The sequence below is a fragment of the Balaenoptera physalus genome (genome assembly GCF_965194825.1).
Source record: "Balaenoptera physalus genome assembly, chromosome: 8".
Classification (NCBI taxonomy): domain Eukaryota; kingdom Metazoa; phylum Chordata; class Mammalia; order Artiodactyla; family Balaenopteridae; genus Balaenoptera; species Balaenoptera physalus.
The window spans coordinates 104,631,067-104,651,615 of record NC_138887.1 but is presented as its reverse complement, the minus strand read 5'-3'; the positions used below and the strand labels follow the sequence as shown (position 1 = coordinate 104,651,615).

The 20,549-nt window shown below is 38.6% G+C and overlaps 1 protein-coding gene across 2 annotated transcripts in view; it reads right to left on the bottom strand.

Annotated features, from left to right (window-relative positions):
• EXOC4 (exocyst complex component 4) overlaps positions 1-20,549 on the bottom strand; it is an 808,183-nt gene that overhangs the window by 556,389 nt on the left and 231,245 nt on the right. For both annotated transcript variants that reach the window (XM_082472899.1, XM_082472898.1), the window contains exons 8-9: positions 13,924-14,069; positions 8,090-8,178 (exon numbers count right to left, since the gene is read on the bottom strand). In XM_082472899.1, coding sequence (XP_082329025.1) covers positions 8,090-8,178; positions 13,924-14,069 — 235 coding nt within the window. The remainder of the gene's footprint in view (positions 1-8,089; positions 8,179-13,923; positions 14,070-20,549) is intronic.

The window sequence follows — 20,549 nt, the reverse complement described above, 5'->3', positions numbered from 1 at the left end:
ATTAAGGAAATGGTAATAGGAACATACATATCGATAATTACCTTAAACATAAATGGATTAAATGCTCCAACCAAAAGACACAGGCTCGCTGAATGGATACAAAAACAAGACCCATATGTATGCTGTCTACGAAAGACCCACTTCAGACCTGGTGACACATACAGACTGAAAGTGAGGGGATGGAAAAAGATATTCCATGAAAATGGAAATCAAAAGAAAGCTGGAGTAGCAATACTCGTATCAGATAAAATTGACTTTGAAATAAAGAATGTTGCATGAGACAAGGAAGGACACTACATAATGATCAAGGGATCAATCCAAAAGAAGATATAACAATTATAAATATATATGCACCCAACATAGGAGCACCTCAATACATAAGGCAACTGCTAAGATCTATAAAAGAGGAAATCGACAGTAACACAGTAATAGTGGGGGACTTTAACACCTCATTTACACCAATGGACAGATCACCCAAACAGAAAATTAATAAGGAAACACAAGCTTTAAATGACACAATACACCAGATAGATTTAATTGATATTGATAGGACATTCCATCCAAAAACAGCAGGAATATCACATCTTGGGTCACCAATCAAGCCTCAGTAAATTTAAGAAAATTGAAATCATATCAAGCATCTTTTCTGACCACAACGCTATGAGATTAGAAATCAATTACAGGGAAAACAACGTAAAAAACACAAAAACATGGAGGCTAAACAATACATTAAATAACCAAGAGATCACTGAAGAAATCAAAGTGGAAAATAAAAATTCCTAGAGACAAATGACAACGAAAACACGATGATCCAAAACCTATGGGATGCAGCAAAAGCAGTTCTAAGAGGGAAGTTTACAGCTGTACAAGCCTACCTCAAGAAACAACAAAAATCTCAAATAAACAATCTAACCTTCCACCTAAAGGAACTAGAGAAAGAAGAACAAACAAAACCCAAAGTTAGTAGAAGGAAAGAAATCCTAAAGGTCAGAGCAGAAATAAATTAAATAGAAACAAAGAAAACAATAGCAAAGGTCAATAAAACTAAAAGCTGGTTCTCTGAAAAGATAAACAAAATTGATAAACCATTAGCCAGACTCATCAAGAAAAAGGGGAGAGGACTCAAATCAATAAAGTTAGAAATGAAAAAGGAGAAGTTACAACAGACACCACAGAAATACAAAGCATCCTAAGAGACTACTACAAGCAACTCTATGCCAATCAAATGGACAACCTGGAAGAAATGGACAAATTCTTAGAAAGGTATAACCTTCCAAGACTGAACCAGGAAAAAACAGAAAATATGAACAGACCAATCACAAGTAATGAAATTGAAACTGTGATTAAAAATATTCCAACAAACAGAAGTCCAGAACCAGATGGGTTCACAGGTAAATTCTATCAAACATTTAGAGAAGAGCTAACATCCATCCTTCTCAAACTCTTCCAAAAAACTGCAGAGGAAGGAACACTCCAAACTCATTCCATGAGGCCACCATCACCCTGATACCAAAACCAGACAAAGATACTACAAAAAAAGAAAATTACAGACCAATGCCACTGATGAATATAGATACAAAAATCCTCAACAAAACACTAGCAAACAGAATCCAACGACACATTAAAAGGATCATACACCACGATCAAGTGGGATAGTGGGATTTATCCCAGGGATGCAAGGATTCTTCAATATACGCAAATCAATCAATGTGATACACCATATTAACAAATTGAAGAAGAAAAACCATATGATCATCTCAATAGATGCAGAAAAAGCTTTTGACAAAATTCAACACCCATTAATGATAAAAACTCTCCAGAAAGTGGGCACAGAGGGAACCTACCTCAACATAATGAACACCATATACGACAAACCCACAGCAACCATCATTCTCAATGGTGAAAAACTGAAAGCATTTCCTCTAAGATCAGGAACAAGACAAGGATGTCCACTCTCACCACTATTATTCAACATAGTTTTGGAAGTCCTAGCCACGGCAATCAGAGATGAAAAAGAAATAAAAGAATACAAATTGGAAAAGAAAAAGTAAAACTGTCACTGTTTGCAGATGACATGATACTATACATAGAGAATATCCTGAAGATGCCACCAGAAAACTACTAGAGCTAATCAATGAATTTGGTAAAGTAGCAGGATACAAAGTTAATGCACAGAAATCTCTTGCATTCCTATACACCAATGATGAAAAATCTGAAAGAGAAATTAAGGAAACACTCCCATTTACCATTGCAACAAAAAGAATAAAATACCTAGGTATAAACCTACCTAGGGAGATAAAAGACCTATATGCAGAAAACTATAAGACACTGATGAAAGAAATTAAAGATGATACCAACAGATGGAGAGATATACTATGTTCTTGGATTGGAAGAATCAATATTGTGAAAATGAATACACTACCCAAAGCAGTCTACAGATTCAATGCAATCCCTATCAAAGTATCAATGGCATTTTTTACAAAACTAGAACAAAAAATCTTAAAATTTGTATGGAGACACAAAAGACCCCGAATAGCCAAAGCAGTCTTGAGGGAAAAAAACGGAGCTGGAGGAATCAGACTCCCTGACTTCAGACTATAATATAAAGCTACAGTAATCAAGACAATATGGTACTGGCACAAAAACAGAAATATAGATCAATGGAACAGGATAGAAAGCCCAGAGATAAACCCATGCACCTATGGTCAACTAATCTATGACAAAGGAGGCAAGGATATACAATGGAGAAAAGACAGTGTCTTCAGTAAGTGGTGCTGGGAAAACTGGACAGCTACATGTAAAAGAATGAAATTAGAACACTCCCTAACACCATACACAAAAATAAACTCAAAATGGATTAGAGACCTAAATGTAAGATCGGACACTATAAAACTCTTAGAGGAAAACATAGGAAGAACACTCTTTGACATAAATCACAGCAAGATCTTTTTTGATCCACCTCCTAGAGTAATGGAAATAAAAACAAAAATAAACAAATGGGACCTAATGAAACCTCAGAGCTTTACAACAGCAAAGGAAACCACAAACAAGATGAAAAGACAACCCTCAGAATGGGAGAAAATATTTGCAAACGAATCAACGGACAAAGGATTAATCTCCAAAATACACAAACAGCTCATGCAGCTCAATATTAAAAAAACAAACAACCCAATCCAAAAATGGGCAGAAGACCTAAATAGACATTTCTCCGAAGAAAACATACAGATGGCCAAGCAGCACATGAAAAGCTACCCAACATCACTAATTATTAGAGAAATGCAAATCAAAACTACAATGAGGTATCACCTCACACCAGTCAGAATGGGCATCATCAGAAAATCTACAAACAACAAATGCTGGAGAGGGTGTGGAGAAAAGGGAACCCTCTTGCACTGTTGGTGGGAATGTAAATTGATACAGCCACTATGGAGAACAGTACGGAGGTTCCTTAACAAACTAAAAACAGAATTACCATATGACCCAGCAATCCCACTGCTGGGCATATACCCAGAGAAAACCATAATTCAAAAAGACACATGCACCCCAATGTTCATTGCAGCACTATTTACAATAGCCAGGACATGGAAGCAACCTAAACGCCCATCAAGAGACGAATGGATAAAGAAGATGTGGTACATAATACAATGGAATATTACTCAGCCATAAAAAGGAACGAAATTGGGTCATTTGTTGAGACGTGGATGGATCTAGAGACTGTCATACAGATGAAGTAAGTCAGAAAGAGAAAAACAAATATCATATATTAATGCATATATGTGGAACCTAGAAAAATGGTACAGATGAACCAGTTTGCAGGGCAGAAACTGAGACACAGATGTAGAGAACAAATGTATGGACACCAAGGGGGGAAAGCGAGGGGTTGGGGAGGGGTGTGTGTGTGATGAACTGGGAGATTGGGATTGACATGTATACACTGATGTGTATAAAAATGGATGACTAATAAGAACCTGCTGTATAAAAAAATAAATAAAATAAAATTAAAAAAAAAAAAAAAAACTCAGACACTGTATTCAAGCTAAATGTTCTTTAAAATGAGTACCTTTCTAAGCTACCACATGACTGTGTGAGCAGTACAATGAAGCAGTCGAGGGGCTCAGAACAACAGGACATCCATGATTAACGCAGACACATGCCCAAGTCTGACTTCCAGCTGTTGCCCTGCACACTTGGGAACAGCACCCCGATGTCCTCAGCCCAGCTGCCCACAGCACACGATGTAATGAACCACCTGTACCCTGACGATTAGAGCCAACTGAGATGGGTTGATGATACCAAAGAAATCTCATGTTTTCATTCTTTTTTCCCCCTTGTGTGTTGTTAATTTGAACATTTTTTAATTGCATGATGAATAAGAAATGTTGGCAGTAGCTTAACTTTTGTCAGATGTGAGCCTTTTAATGTTACTTTGATGGTCTATCTTTACCGCTCTCCTACCACAGAAGGATGAGCTGACCTCACGAACCAAACCACTGGGAAGCGAAGCCTGCAGCTTTGTGGCTCTAAGAGAAGAGACGAAAATCTCCTGCCAGTCTCTTATGATGTGACTGAACTATTTAACTATGCCTTTTCAGGATAAGGTGAAATGCAGATCTCACTGTGGTCCTCAGACCAGTCAGATTAATAGAATAACTGAAAAAGAATGACCGTTTTTAATGGAAAAAAGTTGTGATTCCCCCACCAGCTCCTTTTTTCCTGCTGCAATATTAAAAGCATTCATCAGAGAAACTTTGGTTCCTAAATGAAACTCCATCAAACTTGCACAAAAACTGGTCAGCTGATACAGCCTCTCACGAAGCACGTGATGTGTCAGCTCAATTAATTTTAATGATTATTATGAACATGATATGTTTGCTAGCTACTTTCTCCCCTCTAACCAGAGATAAATGCTCCTATTTTGCTCAACACTGGTAAGTACAATAGACTGTTGCTTGAAAGTTCCATATTTCAACTAACTTTTTGAAGGATGGGAAAGTTCCTAGTTAGATTATGATGATTCTTCGATTAACCATTCTCACAGAATGAAAGTCCTCTGTAACTTAGTTGGATTTTTCAATGTTTTTCAATTATATACAGCAATGTTGTCCTAGGCCAGACAGCTCAAGGGCAACATTTCTATTTAATAAAGCCATGTATAACTGCAAAGAACAAAAATGTATCTACATATAGGATCTACTTCGGCTTAAACTTAAAAGCTAATGCAAACCTATGAAGCTGATAATGGCTGTCAGTGGCCCCATCTCCTTTGGGGCCGCCTTCCTAACCTCTCACTAATAAGCTGTCCATCCTACTTTAGACCTCTGCCGTCCTCATTCCTTCTGTCAGTGAGTCAATCAGTATTTACTGAACATTTACTATACCAGGCACCGTACTAAGCACAGGGAATAAAACAGTATGTCCCTCATGGAGCTTTTAGCTCTGTGGCAGACTCAAACAAGTGCGCAAGTCCACGATATAGTGTGGAAAATGATATAAGAAAGGGAACAGTAAAGATGTGAGCACACAGCAGGGGCCACGAGCCCAGAGAGAGAGATAAGGAAAGAGAGACAGAGAGTGTGTGCTTTGTTTTTGTTTTTGGAGGGGGGTACGTTAGGGAGAGGAGACACTAGTAGGGAGGGCTCATCACAGTGACAAACTGAAGTTGGAAAGCTGAGCAGGGTTTAGCCCAACGAGGAGACAAACAATGTATACGAAAACTCTGAAGTGACAAAACTAGTGATAACAACATTTGGAGAGGAGGAGGAAGGCATAACATTTACTACACGTCAGGTAATTTTCTCAGCACTTTTCATAGCTTACTCACTTAAAGTTCACAACAACCTCATGGGGCAGGCACTGTTTAGAGATACGCCCATTTAGAGATAAGGAGGCACAGAGCTTCTGAAGCTAGGAAAGGGGGAGCTAGATTTTAAACGTAGGCAGTATGGGCCCAGAACCCTCTACTCTTCACTGATTGGCTGTACTGTCTGTCTCTCAAGAGGTCATGGACCACGGGTGGGGGGGGGTGGGGATGGGGCACAGCGAGAGCAGAGCACACACCATGTGCTCACTCACTGCGCTCGCTGTCTACTAAAAAAGGAGAAGCTGGTATCTGTCATTTATCCTCGTTCAGTAACGATGCTTGAAGACGAGTGAATGACAAGTTGCATTGCTGTCCCATTAGTTACGTGGTCTACCTTTTCATCTCTAAGTGTCAAGTGAAAAGCTTTACTGCGGTGCAGGCTGTCTGCTGCAAGTTGGGGAGGCTGTGTATACGTATGTAGGGACGGGGCTGTTCTCTGTACTTTCCACTCAGTTCTTCCGTGAACCTAAAACTGCTCTAAAAAATTAAATTTTTTAATTAATAAAAATGAAGTGATCAGGATTCAAGCTAATAAAGAAGAAGAAAGGCTCTGGGTGTCCTCACTAAAGGAATTTCATATACTAGAAGCCAGGTAGAGAAAAATTTTGGAGGTAAACTTAAACTACTCCTTAGGTCAATTCTGAATTTATAAGTAGGACACTGTGATGGAAGGTGGAGATATGGAAGAGCTCTCCAAACCTAGGTAATTTTCTACGCCCCCTAAGTGTCAGTGCAAGTATGATCAGTCCTACAAGAATGTGTGTTCCAAAACTATCATTTCCGTCCAAGCCTTGCAATCCACCCTATGCTGCAGAAGCCCAGGTCACCCTCCTCCTTCCCTCCTTGTCTGACTGACCAGACAGTGGCTCACTCCTTCATCTGTTCCAAACCTAACTACTCTCTGTACTCCTCCACTTCAGGACTCCAAGACACACACTTCATGTTTTCTAGAACATACAGCAATACTTTAATATTAAATAAAATGCTTGTAAGCTAATTTCCTTCTCCTTATATCCTCAAATGTATTTCTGGGCTTTTAATTCTGGTAACTGTATGTCTGAGCTGGGGAATTATTACTGTGATATAACTATGAGACAGCATAGCAGCATCTTTGGAAAAATTTACAGGTATTTACTGATAGATTAATAATGAAGGTGAAGGTAGGAATGACTAGGCAATAGTCTTTTAACTCTAGAAAGGCTGGCTAGTTGCTTCCTGATATTCTGATGTAGAATTATGATGAGTCTTAAAAACTAAATATTTAATTGTGTAGGCTGGTCACTACAAAATATTCTAAGTGCCTGCAATGCATCAAAGAGAGTGAAAGTGTTCTTCTCCATCCCTCATGGAGAAAGCCCATAGTTCTAAAATAATTTAAAGAATCTCTCCCCTCTCAACTCCTTTAGCAATTTTATCCACACCATCCACTTAGTTGTTACCACTGACTGCCTTATATTGTGATTGATATTCATTCCTTACTTTCATAACTGGATCTTAAGGTTTTTATCTTTTATTTCCATGTACTCAACAACTTCCATCCCTTCCAGTGCTTGGATGCCTTGCACTTAGCAGACCTTCACAAATCTTTCTTAATTGATCACATTTACCATGATTAGCATCCTTTTGGTCACAGGAAAAAATGTTATTAGTGTAATTTTTTTATTTAAATAAATTTACTTATAATTTATTTTCTTAATTATTTTCTTCTTCAGATTCCAACTTTCTAGTAACCACACATGAACATCAAATATCCTGCGTATCAAAGTTAGGTTGATCAGAACGTACTGTTTAAAGGCATCCTTCTTCCCTTTAAACAACGACAGAGGCTGCATCTGTATTTTTCCAAACCTCAAGTACTCCTGCCATATTCCAGAAGGTACTGAAAACAATAATTAAAATAACAGTGGCAGCCACAGAAGACTGGCATTCCCCTAGACGGTGACTGGAATCATGTCTGCCATCTTTAAGCAAAAAGGAACTGCCCTCATTTCTTTTTACATTGAGTTCCCACTTGAATGGTAGCAGGTCTATAAATCCTGTGGCCATAGTAATAGTTTTAGCTGCTTGGCAGCTGATGCTGGGAAATGATAGAAGAAACAGATTACCAAGTCTTTCCATCTTTGCTATCTTGAAAGAATCCTGTGAATGCAGACCTCAAATTCACATGCTATAAACACTTCAGATCTTCCTCCAGAAAACTAATTTTTCCGGAGAAGGTCGATTACCCACCTTGAAGCTCTCCACTCCGACTGTACAGCTCCCTTCTCTGTTCTCGCAAATAGGCACTCATACTGATGGCATGGGAGGATGATTCGAACCTGCAACGAAATGCAGCGTAAACAAACGATTAGGTAGTAACCAAACAGGTGGTGCCCAGCTCTGTATATTCCGACAGTATTCTACTCCAGCCCGTGTGACGCTCCCTAGTGTTCCACGACCAAGACGTTCTGGCTGTTCCAGGCCAGGGCAGGCTGCCATAGACCTTGATTTGTGAATGATATTCCTGCCTAAACGCTCCTCCATGACAGTATTTGGATCTTCTGCTCCTTCTCTATTTCAACTGATACACTCGATCTTGAAACAAACATTCTTTTGCCTCCAGATCCCTTGCCAGGATCCCTACACACACAGCAACAGCAGTACCCTCTAATGGCATTCTGATTTTGCTCCTAGGCAGCTTAAAAGACATCAGTGTCTGCCAGCTGCCACCACAGAAATATGGGCTCCTCAGAGCTGACCCCCGGCCTTTCTAACTCCCCCAGTGAGAGGACTAGCACAAAGGGCTGTGAGAAATGATGTTAAATAACTACACCAGAGAAACAAGGCATCTATGGTCTCTCCTTAAAAGTCCTCAAAAACAATATACTTTCTAAACGGCTGCCAGGATTCTTACCGGCCACCTGTAATTCTTAGAAGGATTTCTCCTGTCAGCCTGTTATCCTGACAGAAAATCTCAGGTTTGAAATGTAATTTCTTACCACATCAAAGGATTTACGGTTTGATACAGTCATAATTTTACCTGTTTTTTTTTTTTGGTTGTTGTTGTATTTTACCACATAAAATACTTTCAAAAATACCAAGCTACAAAATGTTGTTCACACCTCCCCAGGGACTGCTTCAGAGGTTAGAAACATGGGGGATGGGTTCCTGATATAGAACATGGTTTTAAAAGCTAACACAATGACTACAAAATAGAAAAAACAACAACAACAAATCACAGTCTTAAAAGTAACTTGCAGGTAAGGAAGAACAACAACAACAACAAAAAACCAGGTAAAACTATGACTGTATCATCAAACTGTAAATCCTTTGATGTGCTAAGAAATTCCATTTCAAACCTGAGATTTTCAAAGTCAGGATAACAGGCTGACAGGAGAAATCCTTCTAAGAATTACAGCCACTAAGGGGTAAACAGCAACACAGTGAAAGAGCAACAGTGATAACGGGATAGGTTTCTGGCCACAAGGAAGGAGCACCAACGTTTTTCTTAATTATGCCTTCTTTATCGGTTCTTTGACAAGGAAGATGAATACCAAGATGAATGTCAGTCTGAGGGAAACAGCTGAGTTACTTGATCCTTTCTCTGCACCCTGCCAAGAACTAAGAGGGCACAAACAGCCAGAAGAAAGGCAAAGTGTGCAGTACTTCAAAAGTGTCACCTGCCAGTCAAGTGCTGACGAGAAGCCACTGACCTCCAAAAAGCAGGCTGACAGCTATTGATCAGAAACGGCAAGGGAAAAAATAAACTCTTGAGCAAAGAACAGAGAGGCACACCATATACAATAAGAAAGAACTTAAACACACTTAATTAACCTTGGCTAGGGACAATTAAAGAGAGTAATAAGGTTCTTCACAGATGTGACAGAAACAGATGACAGCTTGCCAAAATCTGAATCCTTTATGACCTGATGCATTTTCACTACTCAGGAATCCTTTTTGTGTTTGCAACAAGTCACAGATGGATATGATTTTACAGTAAAAGAGGCATGAGGGATTAGCCAGTCTCACCTCCTCACTTTACAGCCAAAGGCACTGAGGCCACTGAGACAAGAGAACTGCCCTGACTCACATGGCTCATTAATGGTGGAACCAAAACTAGAAATGGACAAATTTCTAAGAATGGCCTAATTCTGTGCAGGTGATGAGTTTTTATTACTATGTAATAATAACAAATGTGTAACGATTACTTAAGTAATCGTTCACTTATTCATTTCCAGTAACTTATGTTTTCCTACACCACAATTTCAGGATTGGCTACATGTCTGAAAATGTTTACGTGGTCTGAGGTTGCAAGTTAGGGGTGAGGGCTGACAGCATGAAATCTAAACACCCCGAAACCTGCTTTCTGCAATAGGCGTAGACTGAGAACGGTCAGTTGAGCTTGAAGAGGGGTGGGTAGGACGGGAAGGGGCGGAGGGAGGAAGGGAGGGGAGAGGGGAAAGAAAAGGCCTAACAGCAGGCCTTAGGCAGTATCTGAGGCAGTCTTAGTTGCCTCCATCAAACACCTTTCCTCCCACTATCTATCTTGTTCGCTGGCACAGGCCCGATTCTATCTGGGCGTCTGCGTCCTTGCTCCCTCTCACTCGGCAGAGTGCTCAGAAGGGGCTCCCTCTCCAGCTGCAGACCTATCACTGGAGAGGAACTCCGATTGGTTTAAGACTGCCACCATGGTCTGCTTCCCCTTGCCAGTGACCGCTTTAGGAATGGGCCTCAGACCCCGGTCCTATTAGTTTTCTTGAGAAAAACTTGCAGAGGGGCTTTGTGACTGGCAAAAAAGATTAATAGATGGAAAATTAATCATTAATAAAAACGGATTTGTAATGATATAGCCATTTTGGAACACAGTATGGCAGTGTCTTACACAGTTAAACACAGTCCTACCATATGATCTAGTAATCATGCTCCTGGGTATTTATCCAAATGAGTCGAATACTGACACTGACACAAAAACCTGCGCATGAATGCTTATCGCTGCTTTATTCATAACTGCCAGAAGCTGGAAGCAATCAAGATGTCTTTCAATAGCTGAATGGAAAAACAACTGTGGTACATCCACACAAGTAGTATGATTTAGCGATACAAAGGATGCCACAAAAAGCCACAGAAAGACATGGATGAACCTTAAATGCATACTGCTAAGTGAAAGAAGCCAGTCTGAAAAAGCTACGTACTGTATGATTCTAACTTTAAGACATTCTGGAAAGGGCAAACTATAGAGATAGTAAAAAAGATCAGTCATTTCAAGGGGGTAAGGAAAAGGAGGAGGAATGAATAAGTGGAAAATCGGGTGTTTAGGGCAGTGAAACTATTCTGTAAGATATTATAATGGTGGATATATGACATTGTGCATTTCTCCAAACCCACAGAACTATACGAAGAGTGAACCCTAACATAAACAATGGACTTTAACTAATAATGATGTATCAATATGGGTTCATCAATTGTAACTAATATGTCACACTAATAATAAGAGGAGAAACTATGGTGTTAATAAAGAGAAGAAACTATGGTGTAAAGGGACATAAGGGAAATCTCTGTACTGTCAGCTTAATTTTTCTGTAAACCTAAAATGGATAAAAATAAAGCCTACTAATTAAAAAAAAAAAAGAGATTTGCAGGATGAATCGCACACTATTTCCTGGGCACCACCATTTTTATTGGAGTGGGACTGAATGCAGAGAAGTTGAAAGGGCTGAGTCCTTGATGATACTGTACCAGTGAATTAAAGAATCCTCTATATTTATTCTTATGTGTGAGATAATAACTTTCTTATAGGTTATTCTATTCATTTGGGGTTCCATGCTACTTGCAGACTAAAGCCTTTTAACTGATACTGCATCCAACCTCTGAATAAAACTGTTTAAAAAAAAAAAAAAAGAGAACGAATTCAATAAACAGAATGGATTTCATTCCAGTGTGGGCACAGTAAATCTCCTCTCCTCTAGACCACAAGATAAATGAACTGTTGAAACTTTCCTTAATGATTAAGAACTCTATGAATCCTTGACAGAAAACAAATCTCAAAAGTGCATCAACAGAAGATACTGGACTTTCAAATATTTAAAAAGAAGAAATTCAGAATACTGGGATGATACTTATGTAGTCACTTTACATGCTTAGATTTACAGATACAACTTCTTAAATATCTATTAATTCCTTAGAAGAACATAGGTCTGGCAAGATTTAAATCCTATTTCTACCACTTGTTAGCCATGTGAATTTGCATAATTTCCTTAACCTCTTGTGCCTTGATTTTTAAAAAAAATTTTTAAAAACAAATTTTATTTTGGAATCATTAAGTTTATAGAAAAGATGCAAAATAGTACAGAGAGTTCCTGTATACCTTTCACCCAAATCTCCCCCTAATGTTAATGTCTTACATAATCGTGGTACATTTTGTTGCATCTAAGTAATTAACATTGGTATGACACAAAACTACAGACTTTATTTGGACTTCACAAAATTTTCCACTAATATCCTTTTTCTGTTCCAGGATACCACACTGCATTTAGATCACACGTAATTCTGATAAATAGATTGGGGTTTCCAATAAACTTTTTCTGTGCCATGTATGTGATCCAATAATCCCCTCTGACGAGTGCTGAGGAGAGAAAGTCATTGACCATGAGAATAAACAATAGCCAATACCGCATAGGTAGTGTTTGGTAGCCTTTGATTCCCAAGGCACTGTTAACTCAGTGGAAGAGTTGGCTTTGCTCCCAGGAGGGTAGTGTGAAGTTTCCTGAGAAGCTTAAGAGCTGATCCTGATTGAGAGTCCCTTCCTAACCTCCACTAATACCATGTGCTCATCTCATACATTTTACTACATGGAACTGTCACCAAATATTTACTTGTCTGTCTTCTTTTCTGAATTATATGTTTCTGTGCATGCGCCTCAATTTTTTTTTACCGTGTAATAGAGGATGAAAAATAGAACCCACGCCCATTAGATTGTTAGAATGAATAAATACATGAGACAATCCATGAAAATGGCTTCATGCCTTGGCTAGCACTTAGTAAGGACTCAGTAAGCATTAACCACTACCCTGCTGCCCAAATTTGGTATAATCTGAATCAAATTATGTTTGATTGAGATTCTTCTGAGAAACTCATTTACCACAGTGCCTGGTACATAGTAAGCACTCAAGCAATGGTAGCTGTTATCGTTATTATTATAAATGTTAATAATAATATTAACTGTTACCTGTTACCAAGTGACATACACTTAGGATACGTGGCCAGGTGAGGGTAGCTAATCGTAATTTGAAAAAAAGAATTTCCACATTGTTCTTTTACTAAATCAAGTAAAACCCAATACTACTTAGGTAGAGAGATTTGCGTGACTATATTAACAAAGGTTGTTTCTTGGCACTTGGGGCTTTCCAAAGGCTGAAATATTTCATTTCCTTTCATTTCATATAAAATTCCAAGGGGAGAATTTCATTTCTCTTCATTTTATATGACTCCCCAGAAACAAATTCCAGAATTTTTTTAATTAAAAGTTCTAGAGGGGCTTCCCTGGTGGCGCAGTGGTTGAGAGTCTGCCTGCCGGTGCAGGGGACACGGGTTCGAGCCCTGGTCTGGGAAGATCCCACATGCCGCGGAGCAGCTGGGACCGTGAGCCACAACTGCTGAGCCTGCGCGTCTGGAGCCTGTGCTCCGCAACAAGAGAGGCCGTGATAATGAGAGGCCCGCGCACTGCGATGAAGAGTGGCCCCCGCTTGCCGCAACTAGAGAAAGCCCTCGCGCAGAAATGAAGACCCAACACAGCCATGAATGGATAAATAAACAAATACTTAAAAAAAAAAAGGAAAAAAAAAAATATATATATACTTTAAAAAAAAAAAAAAAAAAGTTCTAGATAGTCCAGTAACCATATTCCAAAATAGTCACCTCCCTTACAGAAAACGGAAGTACACAAAGTTGAATATATAGTCACTTCCTATCAATTATTTCAAATCAACTTTAAATGGGTGAAGTAATGGCTGTCAATGAAGTAGAAAACCGTTCTACTGGGATCTAACACATCTTGACACCTATCTTACCAGCAGGGAGATACTTACTTGAAAAGAGAATTTTTGGGCCTTTGAGGTTTCTTCTTGGCAAAAAAGGCTGCACACTCGCGCCCAGTGCTGGCATAACTTAGTTGAGCTGAGGGTTCAGAGGCTGCACGAGTATTTTTCATATCCAAGTACTCAGTCAACAGCATCTGTACAAGCAGACAAACAGCTTAACACACACATTTATGACGTGCTATTAAGAAAAAGCAATTTTAAAACCATGAAGACCTAATTCTAAAACCTCCTTGACATTCAGAAGGATATTAACCTAGCTATTCATATTTCTAGCTGTAGACCTAAGGGAAGATTCATTATAGCCAGAAAGTCAGCAATTTGCTACCTACTCCTAAAACTGGGAACGGTGTATAGTGAGCATTTGCACGTGGGGGTAAAGGGAACATTTTTATTGAGGGTCTACTATGTGTCAGGCACTGGGCTGGGTGAGTTAATCAATATACTCCTTTAGTCATAATTTAATCCTCATTACTCCAAATTGCAACAGCAGCAGCAGCGATGCCGTAACATTTACTGAGGGCTTACTATATTGCAGGCAAGGGGCTAATCCATTTAGATGTTTTACCTCATTGAAAGCACAAAATTTCATCAGGAAGATCAGTTCTCAGATTATAGACAAGGAACTGTACCAGCACTCTAACAAACTGGCCAACCAGGTTAGTGAGCCCACAGCAGACTAAGTGGTCCTGACCTGCAAATAATTTCTAGGGCCCACTACTCATCTTCAGAGTTTCAGAGCAACAAAAGCAACAGCTTTTTTGATCACTGCTGCCAGCAGATCCTGCTTATAAAAATCAATCCACTTTAGAGCCTCAGGGGTTTGGGGGCCTGGGCTAGAATCAGTTGTACTATTTCTAAGACAAGTGTAGAAAGTGCCCACTGTTGTGAAAGACAATAGCAGATCTGGAACAGAAATCACCACGGTTTCTAAAGATTATCTAACCCGGGACTAAAGTGTATCAACTCAACTCATTTCTATAATCACTTGCCACGTTTAAAATTTTAAGATAACCAAGTGGTATACAGTACATGTAGACAAACAATTTTACACATGACTGATGTGAAAGCTTTTCAGAATCAGGGTCCCATATAACTATTATTCTTGCATAAATGTATATGATCATTCATCCATTCAACAGAGATGTGAGGGCCATATCAAGCATTATTATCAAAGCATTTATGAAGCACACCTGTGACTATATTGCTCCAAGTAAGTTTTAAAGCCAATTATGTCTATAAGCACATACACATTACTGAGTACTTATCAAATATCAGACATTTTAAAAACATGACCTTACTCAATCCTCAAATCTACGAAGTAAGTATTACTAATTGTAATTTAGAGATGAAGAAACTGAGAATTACTGGTATTAAGAAACTAGCCTATATGCATGTCTGGAAGCAGGAGCTAATGGGAAATCTCTGTACTCTCCCCCTCAATTTTGCTTTGAACCTTAAAATGCTCTTTAAAAAAAACTCCAAAAACGGAGGGAGGGAGGGGGGAGGGAGGGAGGGAGGGGGAAGGGGAGGGGGGAGGGGGAGGGAGGGACTAGCCTAAGGCCTTATAATTACAGAATAACAGGCCAGGATTTCAACTCAGGTTTAGCTGACTCCACAGTCTGTTCTCTTCCCCATGACACTCCATTCTCACTAAGAGCATAAAAACTATCAATGAGAATGACCATGGGTGGCAGTAAATGGACTTTATTTCATTTTCTGTACAATAAAGAGTTCGCTGGGAAAGCATAAAACATGTTAAGAGATTGGTCAATTTTTTTTATTTATTTACAAGGCCACTGGAGTATTACTCAGCAAACTGATGAAGTAATATAATGACAAGTACTATCTCTGTTACTATATCACTGAAACTGCACAATAATCAGGGAGAATACTGAACTGGGTCTCTACTTTAGTAACAATTCCAGTGATGGACTCAATTATTTTGTAGATTTGGCACTGATGTTAATAAAGTTTGCAGGAATCTGTGATCAAAAGAAGGTTAGTAAATCAGAAAAGAATTTCAAATTGTTGATATCTTTCAAGTTTCAACACAGAAAGATGTCTACAAATGCCCTGGTTTCACTCAAATGGTGGCTATTACACCAATATGACAGAATTATGTTTCTACCGAAGCTTGAAGACACACTACACCAACTAATTCTGTCGAGGTAATTATTGTCCTAAAATTCAATGACTGTCCTTTTACAATAAAATATTGACTGACCAGGACCTAACTAAGCAGCATCCTTAAATCCAGGTATTTTACGATCACTGTTCCTTTTTCTCCACATCAATGAAGTCCCCTTAATTATCAGCTCTCAGGATTCTTAGTCTCTTTCAATTCACCAGCTTCTCCCTTTCTATCTACACAAATGTACTATTTCTACTCTCTCCATAAAAAATCTTGCTTTGGTCCTCACGATCTATAATCTTATTTCCTTTTTATCTTTAGGTTCTAAACTTTAAAAAGCAGCCTCCACATATATTATTTCTCTTACCATGATGTGGTTTTTATCCCTCATTTCTCTCTCAAGCTCCAGTCCCACATCTGTGACCGCATGCCTGACCTATTCACCTATTTCACTGATAAAATCAACCCTAAATTCTGAAACCTAAATCATCTTGCCATAAAATCAGTAATTCCTTCTGCCAACTTTGTTTTTTAGTATTTTCTTATTCTCACTGATCTCCAGGTTTAAAACTTCAGAACTGTCTTTAACACCTTTCCTTATTCTTTGTATCCACAAAGGAGTTAGTGTTCAAGTTCATTAATCACTCTATCTCAACTCTATGAGTTTCCCCTTCTGGTCTATTCTGACAGCCACCACCTTAGTTCACCTCACGCAGTTTTCCTCATTTAGTTTTCTGCCTCGCATCTCTTACTCTTCCAATCTTCCTACATCCTCAACAGAGTGATCTTCCTAAAACACAGCTGCTCCAAAAAAAGGGTACAAATGAATTTATCTACAAAATAGTTACAGATGTAAAAAACAAACTTATGGTTACTAGGGGGTAAGGGGGGGGGAGGATAAATTGGGAGATTGGGATTGGCATATACACACTACTATATATAAAATAGCTAATAAGGATAGATATAATAGATAACTAATAAGGGCCTACTGTATAAGGGAACTCTTCTCTATACTGTGTAATGGCCTATATGGGAAAAGAATCTAAAAAACAGTGGATATCTTGATATGTATATGTATAACAGCTTCACTTCACTGTACACCTAAAAGTAACACAACATTGTAAATCAACTACACTCCAATAAAAAGTAAAAACAAGAAACAAAGAAAATAAAAAACACAGTTGCTGCTACCATCACAAGGCTCCTCATCATCTACAACTATCTGACCTCAATACTCCAATCATATCTTATTCTCCCTAACATGAACCCAACACTCCAATCAAGATCACCTAGTTAACTCTCCCTTGAATATGCCGGGGCCCCCTCATTTCTGGAAGGCCTGCCCTAGATTACCCTCTCTCCTAACAGACCCTTCCAAAAAAACAGTTCCAGTGTTCCCTCTTCAACCACTCCTTTCCCAGGCCACTCTAAGTCAGCTGACCCCTTTTCTGAGCTCCTCAAGTATCCACTTTACACATCATTAAAAAAAAGTATTCATCCCAAACTGCCTAAGACTATTAGCTATTATTTAATGAAAAGACACCTCACCATTGATAAACATGAGGATTTTTTATATTCCTTAAAGCATTGTATTTCTTCATTTCCACCACAGAGCCATGCAGCATATCAGTGAATCAAAAAAAATAGGGAACCACTGAATTTTAAAAAGCATGTGATAAGAAGCCTTGATGTATATATATCGTTATATGCAAATTAGAGACAGTCTCCAAAGTAGAAAGAGTCCAGAGTACAAAAATCTACCCTGTGAGTAAAGTAAAAAAGGGATAGCTGCAATTTTAACCACAGGCTTTGCGATGTTTGTTTCCTTCATTGTGTTTGCCTCTTTTTCCTAATAACATTCACCACCAGTTGAAAAATACTGCTTTAAAACAGATAAAGTTTTATGTTGACACTCAAATTGGTAAAAGTGCATTTTTTAATATCTCAAAGAACAAATAAGCCCCTACTTCTAAGATGCCTGAAATGTGTTTGAATTACACTAAATCTTCTACTACAAAGTCTTGACACAAACACCAGATGCCTGGTATTAAAATGTAACCATATCATTTCTTGGTGATTCTACATCATTGTGGATAACGTACTGCATCTTCCAAATTGTACATAAATATCCTAAGCACTCACGGATGAGTTCAAATTTCCATTTTTATGAAAAGAAATAAGCTATACAGCTTGTCTTTTGCCTGGGGGAAATCACCCAAGATTGGAATTCTGGGGCAAAGGGCATTACATGTAATAACAAATACATTCTGCCTACAGAAAATCTGTAGAAGATAATCCCGTGTGTGTTCTTGCTGCCTCTAAATTCCTTCCTATCTCATTCATTTCTTTCTCTTTTTAAGTACCAGGAATTGCTATTTCTTGTTGATCAAGAGTTCAAAAAATTAAAAGTCATAGTTTATTTGTGTTTTAAGTTTAACTTAAAAGGTATTTGTAAAACTGAAGACAAGAAACATGAAAACACAGTTGAAAAGCACCTGAAAACTCTATATACACCAGTGATATCATGATTCACTGTGTTTTTTGAGTATCTGGTATGTTAGATGGGTCTGTGGCAGAAGCAAAGAAATGTGATGCTTTAACAGAGCATACAAATGGGAGTGGTTAGGCATCTCTTCTGCTATAAGACTGATTAGCAGTTGCTAAGATGCTGGTCAGTAATCCCATGATATATAAAGCAGGGCCAAGATTTTGAGATTTATAACATGTTCTAACATTGGTAATATCATTCTGAATGGACCCCTCATTTACCATTTAATCCTCTTTATTTAACATATTGCCTATGGCTGCTTGTGGTTATACACATAGAATTTTCTAAAAATAAACGTGCGATTTACAGACTTAGAATTAACACATCTCCTGTCTTCAGCCTCTGCATTTATCCAAGTAGCTACTCACTGAAACACCCAGATCCTTCTACATACTTCATGTGGTAGATCCTTTTTAGTATCTTCCCAGCTTACAAAATCTTCGTCTCATCTAAGGACGGTTCCCCAACCACACAATGGACTTGGGTAGCCAGGCCTGGGATCCCACCGTCTAGGTCAGAGCCTACTTCACCAGGGAAACAGCCAACCCTCAATTAGCCAATCAGATTCTCTTTCCCAGGACTGTGTTAGTGGGATATGGTCTGTGCTCGTCAATGTAAGTGAGGAGATGTAAATACTTTGGGGCCACCACCTTTTACCATGTGGATGAAAAATCAAAGACAGCCAATGTGCAGAGAGAGAATAAAGAATGAACCAGATAACCAGAGAGAAAAAGGAGACCCACAGGAGAGAGATTCAAAGGTTGCAACCTTAAGTTATCCATAGTGCAAAGGTCTCAAATCCAGTTGCTGATAAGGTCTTAGATTTTCTACCCTTGGGTTCTACAATATATCCTTACAGCCTTTAGTATGTTTTCCTTATTTTTTCCTTATGATAACTTGAATGAGTTTTTGTTTCTTCACTAAGCTATCTATGGATAAACAATTATATACTAATATGCATCCAGTGACAGTTATATCACAAATAGTATTTTTGTAAAACACTGGTATCTTATAAAAACGGGAGTAGTGGTTTGCACAGATTTCAATCTCTGCAACTAGGAAACCAATTCTCCTGACTACTACCTTCAAATGTTTGATGATTTACAGCAAAGCCATACTGTGTACGTGTCCCCCTACCCGCACCCACCCCCCACCGTGAATCTGAGAACTAGACTGCTTCATGACGGGAGCAAGTCTAAGGTGAAAAAAAATTCCCTTGAGCTCCCAATATGAAGTAAGGCTCAACTTTCTTGTGCAATATCTTGACTGTGCCTACAATAAATACTGTAATTTTTAATAATTTGCTCTTTTAAAATACAGATGCCCAGGAGTTTTTGTTCCAGGAACAGCAAAGTAGCTTCCTTGGACTATCCCTCATACTGATGATAATTATAACAGCTGAAAAAACGTATTAAAAAAATAAGAATTTGAAGGCCCTGGAGAGGAGCCAAATTAGGCAGAAACTGGTGGCTATGATCCCTGAGAGAAGAAAGGAAGCACACCAGTTCCTCTGGATTTTTCCCAGAGAACCCCTTCCAGCATCCCTGGAGCAAGAGTAGAACCAAGCAGAAACCAGTCTCACTGGATGGAGGAGGCAAGGCCTAGCAAAGGGAGACCAGGAGGTCCAGAATTTGAAAAGAGAAATCCAGAGGTGGAGGAGGAGCAAAATCAGGGTAATATACCCCTCAAACTATCACCTTGATTCCAGAAAATATTCCATAGTAACACTGAAACAAAGTAACAATATTTTCTAAAACTAGGACCACCATTTAAAATTACTACAAACTATCAGATTTCCCCTGTAAGGTTGCTAATGGATGAAATATGAGTGACAAAGAAAAAACAAAAGAAGTCATCTTTTGAAAATAGCAGTCTCATTTCCCCATTGTATAAGGACTAAAGTATTCTGCAGTAAGAAAACCAAAAGAAAAATAA